This window comes from Bufo gargarizans, chromosome 6 (genome assembly GCF_014858855.1).
Source record: "Bufo gargarizans isolate SCDJY-AF-19 chromosome 6, ASM1485885v1, whole genome shotgun sequence".
Classification (NCBI taxonomy): Eukaryota; Metazoa; Chordata; class Amphibia; order Anura; family Bufonidae; genus Bufo; species Bufo gargarizans.
In genome coordinates this window covers 388,715,070-388,722,552 of record NC_058085.1, presented here as the reverse complement: position 1 = coordinate 388,722,552, position 7,483 = coordinate 388,715,070, and the positions used below count along the sequence as shown (strand labels likewise).

Here is a 7,483-nt window from a genome sequence, read left to right as displayed (position 1 = left end):
CCCCCACACAGTAGTGTCCCCCACACTGCCCCCACACAGTAGTATCCCCCACACTGCCCCCACACAGTAGTGTCCCCCACACTGCCCCTCACACAGCAGTGTCCCCCACACTGCCCCTCACACAGCAGTGTCCCCCACACTGCCCCCACACAGTAGTGTCCCCCACACTGCCCCCACACAGTAGTGTCCCCCACACTGCCCCCACACAGTAGTGTCCCCCACACTGCCCCTCACACAGCAGTGTCCTCCACACTGCCCCCCCACACAGTAGTGTCCCCCACACAGTAGTGTCCCCCACACAGTAGTGTCCCCCACTCTGCCCACACACAGTAGTGTCCCCCACACAGTAGTTTCCCCCATTGCCCATATAGTAATTCCCCCCCCACATAGTAATCCCTCCGATAATAATTTGCCCCCACACAGTATCCCACCATATCCCCCCCCCCCACGTCCTCCTGTGTGCACCCCCCTCATGTCCCCCAAAGTTGGCACATAAAATAAAAAAATAAAAGCTTGCTCGCAGAGTCCCGGCACTGTGCTGCTGAGACCCGGCATCACGCGCGTCTGCTAGGCCTGAAGCCTATTGCGGTGATCGGCGGCGGGGCAGGGAACTATGCGCTCCGCTCCCTTCCCCGCCGCAGTATGTGGGTGTCAGCGCTTCAGCAATGAGCGCTTCCATCTGTATTGATGGAAGCGCTCATTGCTTCAGGGCCTGCCGGCACCCCCGTGAGAGCCGGCACCCGGGGAGGAAGGCCCCCCCCTGGGCACACCACTGGTTCAGTGAGAGCACTGCTGCAGCCGGACCCTTCCTCTGCCAGTCAGGGGAATGTCAGCTCCAGTAAGCAGGGGACCAGGAGAGGAGGGCAGGCCAGACAGGTGCTGGTAGTGGGAGACTCAATTATTAGGGGTACAGATAGGATGATCTGTCACAAAGACCGTGATTGCCGAACAGTGTGCTGTCTTCCTGGCGCTAGAGTTCGACACATCGCGGATCGGGTTGACAGATTACTGGGAGGGGCTGGAGAAGACCCAGTGGTCATGGTCCATATCGGAACCAATGACAAAGTTAGAGGAAGGTGGAGAGTCCTTAAAAATGATTTCAGGGATTTAGGTCAAAAGCTTAAGGCAAGGACCTCAAAAGTAGTGTTTTCCGAAACACTGCCTGTACCACGGGCCACACAAGAGAGGCAGCGGGAGATTAGGGAGGGTAACAAGTGGCTCAAGAACTGGTGTAGGACGGAGGGGTTTGGGTTCCTGGAGAACTGGGCCGACTTCTCTATCGGCTACAGGCTCTATCATAGGGACGGGCTGCACCTCAATGGGGAAGGGGCAGCTGTGTTGGAGAGAAGATGGCTAGAAGGTTGGAGGAGTGTTTAAACTAGGGACTGGGGAGGGTAATTACATTATAGGAGGGGAAGATAGTGCAGATAGAGACCGGGGGCAAGGTAATGGGACCGGGGGAGGAATGGAAGGAGGGACTAGAACAGTTCAGAAGGAAAGGTGTAGGGTAAAAATATACATAAACCTCTTAAATGTATGTATACTAATACCAGAAGCCTGACTAATAAAACTGGGGAACTGGAATTAGCGATGTGTGAGGAGGACTATGTCATAGTGGGAATAACTGAGACATGGCTGGATGATAGCTATGACAGTGGGAATAACTGAGACATGTAATATACCAGGGGGAGAGAAACAGAACTGGATCGCACATCCACAATGCTATGCTTTGATCTGACTCGCTTCTCAGCGCTATATTGAAGTGTACAGCCCCCCATACTGCATGCTGTACAAGAGGCATTAGTGTACATTTTGATCAAAAGGCATAAGCCCACTCACCACGCCAAGGTCGCCTCTTTGACAAAAAAGGCGCAGCGCAGTGCGGTGACAAAGCGGCACTGCCCTGGTAGGCGGCGGGACCCAGGAGTCAAAACAGCAACCCTGATGTCTGACAGTGCCAACCATGGCACTGGGTCCCACCAACCCACCAGAACAGCACCACAAAACAAAGGCCACCACACAGTACTGCACCATGTGAACAGTTGTCTAACACAACATGTCCATTGCTATCAGGAGCTACAGGTCAATGACCACTATATGCAGACTTGTGTGATTAAAACCAGTAAAGAACAAAATAGACCATTAATATACCAGGGGGAGAGAAACAAAACTGGATCGCACATCCACAATGCTATGCTTTGACTGAGACATGGCTGGATGATAGCTATGACTGGGCAGTTAATGTACAGGGTTACAGTCTGTTTAGAAAGGATCGTCAAATTCGGAAAGGAAGAGCTGTCTGCTGTTATGTAAAGTCCTGTCTAAAGCTCCGAGAAGATATAAGTGAGGGACATGAACATGTGGAGTCACTGTGGGCAGAAATACATGGAGCTAAAAACAATAATAATTTACTAATAGGAGTTTATTATAAACCACCTAATATACCAGAGTCCACAGAAAATCTGCTACTAAACAAGATAGACGTGGCGGCAGATCATAATGAGGTGGTTATTATGGAGGACTTCAACTACCCAGATATAGACTGGGAAACTGAAAGCTGTACATCCCATAAAGGAAACAGGTTCTTGGCAATAATCAATGACAATTACCTTTCCCAACTGGTTCAGGACCCGACTAGAAGGACGGCCATACTGGCCTTAGTATTAACCAATAGGCCTGACAGAACAACAGACGTGCAGGTCGGGGGACACCTGGGAAATAGTGACCATAAAGTAATAACCTTCCAATTATCCTTCAAACGAGCATTTCTACAGGGAGGAACAAAAATACCTAACTTCAAAAAAGCAAACTTTAGCCAAATAAGAGAGGCCATAGGCCTAACTAACTGGGACAAAGTCCTCAAAAATAAAAAATACAGTCACAAAATGGGATATTTTTAAAAGCATCCTAAAATCTAATACCTTATGGGAATAAAAGGTTATGGAACAAGAAGAAACCAATATGTATAAATAGAACAGTAAAGGCGGCAATAAATGACAAAAATAAAGCATTTAAAGCACTAAAAAAAACTATAAGGAAAAAAATAGAATATGTAAAAAACAAATAAAAGCCGCCAAACTAGAGACCGAGAGATTAATTGCCAATAAGAGCAAAACTAACCCTAAAATGTTCTTCAATTATATAAATGGTAAAAAATATAAATGAAGGTGTCGGCCCTCTACAGAGTAATGAGGGGGGAGTGCAGAGAGCGATGAGGAGAAAGCAAAGCTATTAAATTTTGTTTTCTCCACTGTATTCACTGAGGAAAATAAACTGTCAGAGGAAATGCAGAATGTAAAAGTTTATTATCCATTAACAGTGCCCTGTCTGACCCAGGAAGAAGTACAACAGCGACTTAAAAATATTAAAATAGACAAATCGCCAGGGCCAGATGACATACACCCCCTTATCCTAAGAGAATTAGGTAATGTCATAGCCAGACCTTTATTTCTGATACTTACAGACTCTATACTGACAGGGAATGTCCCACAGGATTGGCGCATAGCAAATATGGTGCCAATATTCAAAAAGGGTCCAAAAACAGAGCCTGGAAACTATATGCCGGTAAGTTTAACATCTGTTGTGGGTAAACTGTTTGAAGGTTTTCTGAGAGATGCTATCTTGGAGGATCTCAATGAAAACAAGCAAATTACATCATATCAGCATGGCTTCATGAGGGATCGGTCATGTCAAACTAATTTATTCAGTTTCTATGAGGAGGTAAGTTCTAGACTTGACAGCGGCGAATCAATGGATGTCGTATATCTGGACTTCGCCAAAGCATTTGACACTGTACAGCATGAAAGGTTAGTATATAAAATGAGAATGCTCGGACTGGGAGAAAATGTCTGTATGTGGGTAAGTAACTGGCTGAGTGATAGAAAACAGAGGGTGGTTATTAACGGTACACACTCAGATTGGGTCACTGTCACTAGTGGGGTACCTCAGGGGTCAGTATTGGGCCCTATTCTCTTCAATATATTTATTAATGATCATGTAGAAGGCTTCCACAGTAAAATATCAATTTGTGCAGATGACACTAAACTGTGTAAAGTAATTAACACTGAAGAGGACAGTATACTACTACAGAGGGATCTGGATAGATTAGAGGCTTGGGCACAGAAGTGGCAGATGAGGTTTAACACTGACAAATGTAAGGTTATGCACATGGGAAGGAATAATGCAAGTCACCTGTACATACTAAATGGTAAAACACTTGGTAACACTGACATGGAAAAAGACCTATGAATTTTAATAAACAGCAAACTAAGCTGTAGAAACCAGTGTCAGGCAGCTGCTGCCAAGGCCAATAAGATAATGGGTTGCATCAAAAGGGCATAGATACCCGTGAAAAGAACATAGTCCTACCACTTTACACATCACTAGTCAGACCACACATGGAGGACTGTGTACAGTTCTGGGCTTCTGTGAACAAGGCAGACATAGCAGGGCTGGAGAGGGTCCAGAGGAGGGCAACTAAAGTAATAACTGGAATGGGGCAACTACAGTACCCAGAATGATTATCAACATTAGGGTTTTTCACTTTAGAAAAAAAGACAACTGAGGGGAGATCTAATAACTATGTATAAATATATCAGGGGTCAGTACAGAGATCTCTCCCATCATCTATTTATCCCCAGGACTGTGACGAGGGGACATCCTCTGCGTCTGGAGGAAAGAAGGTTTGTACACAAACATAGAAGAGGATTCTTTACGGTAAGAGCAGTGAGACTATGGAGCTCTCTGCCTGAGGAGGTGGTGATGGTGAGTACAAAACAGGAATTCAGGAGGGGCCTGGATGTATTTCTGGAGCGTAATAATATTACAGGCTATAGCTACTAGAGAGGGGTCGCTGATCCAGGGAGTTATTCTGATGCTTGATTGGAGTTGGGAAGGAATTTTTTTTCCCCTTAAGTGGGAAAAATTGGCTTCTACCTCACAGTTTTTAGTTTTTTTTTTGCCTTCCTCTGGATCAACTTGCAGGATAACAGGCCGAACTGGATGGACAGATGTCTTTTTTTTCGGCCTTATGTACTATGTTACTATGTTAGAAAAGTTGCATCCAAATGCTGACCGGACCAAAATATATATACATGTGAATGGGTCTAAGATTGCGTTCCCACGGAACATAAACTGCATCAGAAAGAGTTAGGGCTGTTTCACACGAGCGGATGCCGTGCATGACGTCCGCTGCGTGAATGACAGCCAAGACCCGCTGCGGACAGCAGAAGCACGGAGCATTAACATGACTGATAATGCTCCGTGCCTCTCTGTGACCTCTTTACTACAAAATCACGGTAACAACTTTATCTCACTGTGATTTTGTAGTAAAAAGGTCACAGAGAGGCACGGAGCATTATCACTCATGCTAATGCTCTGTGTCTCTGTTGTCCGCAGCGGGTCTTGGCTGTCATTCACGCAGCGGATGTCACGCGCGGCATCCGCTCGTGTGAAACAGCCCTTACATGTGGATTTGAATTCAACTTTTCTGTGAATTTACCAGGGATTTCATTCACCCCGTGCACCCCATCCTTGCCTCCTATGGAGAATTCCCTGTTTTCTTTCATATGGGCATGCAATTTTCCATTGCTCATTTAAAATTTGCGTGGTCAAAAAAAAAAAAGTGGAGCGAATTCTGTATATAACAAAAAATGCAAATTCACGGCAGAATTTCAAAGGGTCAGCCTAGGTTTTTTTCAGCTTCAAAATTCAGTGTGAACATGTTTTAAAATGTGACTGCTGCATATTCTAAATAAAATGGTTTAAAGGGGTATTACAGTTGTCATAACCTATACCTTAGCTACAGGTAACTAGTAGACCACTGGGGGTCCCAGTGAGATCTCACACCCTGCGGGGCCCCTCACAATAAACGGAGTGGCAGGTCGAGCATGTGCACTGCTGCTCCATTTATCTGTATGGGAGTTCCAGAGCAGCCCAGTACTGCGCTCAGCTATCTCCGGATGTCCCACACAATTTGAATGGAGCAGAAGTGCGCATGCTCTACCTGCCACTTCGTTCCTTTTTATGGGCCTTGCAGGGTATGGGGTCCCCATTCAGTGGGATAGGACTCCCACTGATCTAATCCTTATAGGATAGGAGACAACTTGCTACAATCAGAATACCCCTTTAAGTCAAGTCCAATTTCTCAAATCCCTGTAGATCAGTGTTTCCCAACCTGTGGCTCTCCAGCTGCTGCAAAACTACAACTCCTATCATGCCCTGACAGGAACCGGAGAGTTGGAGATCCCTGCTGCATGTAGGGCTAAAACTCACTGTCTGTGGTGACATGTCAGCTTTATGTTCCCTTGAAATGAACCTTTCCTCCAAGTCCATGTGCATGCTCTGTAGTGGTGGATAATAATACCTCTGCTTGCTGTAATAGTTCTCAGCCCCTTGACATCCTCCTTTCAGGCAGAGGAATGCAGTGCACATTCACACACACACACAGCTCTCTCTACAACCACCCTATCCAGATGTGAAAATGCAGGGGAAGTTACATGCAGAGTGATGTCAGCAGAGGAAGGAGAGGCATTAGGTTACATGGTGGGACTGCCTACACCCAACATCTGAACAAGCTGCACACCAGGCAGGGATCTGAAGAAACCATCACCCTCCTGCCTTGGCACAACGGGCACTGATTCTTCCACAACTGCTCCAGGGATTACAATCTTCTTCCATCATCTCCTCCCCAGCTGCAATGTGTGCCCAAGTGACCACCAGCAGCTCCCTGAGTGCCAACCAGACTTTCCTGAGAAGTTTCCCTGGGGTGCTGAGAGTTCTGCAACTGGTGGCGGGGGCTGCGCTGTGGATCACCATCGCCTCCAGCTTTTACAGTGGAGGGATCCACTTCGTCTTGTTTGTGGCTGTCTTCTTCTGGCTCCTCACCCTGCTCTTGTATTTCGTCACCCTGCTGGACAAGCAGGACCTGGTGCCAATCCTAGGAGGCCAGCGCTGGCTGCTGACCAATCTGGTCTCTGATGCCCTGGCCACCGTTTTGCACGTCGCTGCCACCGTGGTCATGGCCATCTACACCGACGAGAGCTCCTTCTGCACCTTACATGGCTACCAGCACCGCTGCCCATTCAATACCTACCTGACGGCCTCTATATTGGCAGGGGTGTGCAGCCTCCTGTATATGCTCACCACTCTGTACTTCTGCTACAGGAAGAGCAAAGGGGGGCAGAGCGTTATATAGGGGGGCAGAGGACTGCAGCTGGGGGCACAGAGGGGTCCTGGGATGCAAAGAAAGGGACGATTTTGAAGAATGCTTTGGATGACTGATTTCTTTTATTACTCTTCTGTTTTGTTTTCTGTGTTGTATCTTCGATACATTGTTACTTTTTGCTGGGTACGTTACATGGCTGTTACATTGTGCTGCCTTATGTCTGAATATACAAGTGCACAAGGAATGCTGCTTCTCTTCTGGTTTTGGGTTGTTTTTTTTACACAAAAGCACATTTTACAACCCCCCCCTCCCCCCTGG

General features: G+C 46.9%; 1 protein-coding gene across 1 annotated transcript; it reads left to right on the top strand.

The window, feature by feature from the left end:
* The first annotated feature begins 6,500 nt into the window (after positions 1-6,500).
* MARVELD1 (MARVEL domain containing 1) lies at positions 6,501-7,414 on the top strand. Its single transcript, XM_044298609.1, has one exon. The coding sequence runs from the start codon at positions 6,698-6,700 to the stop codon at positions 7,193-7,195; it is 498 nt and encodes a 165-aa protein (XP_044154544.1). The 5' UTR covers positions 6,501-6,697; the 3' UTR covers positions 7,196-7,414.
* The last annotated feature ends 69 nt before the right edge of the window (positions 7,415-7,483 follow it).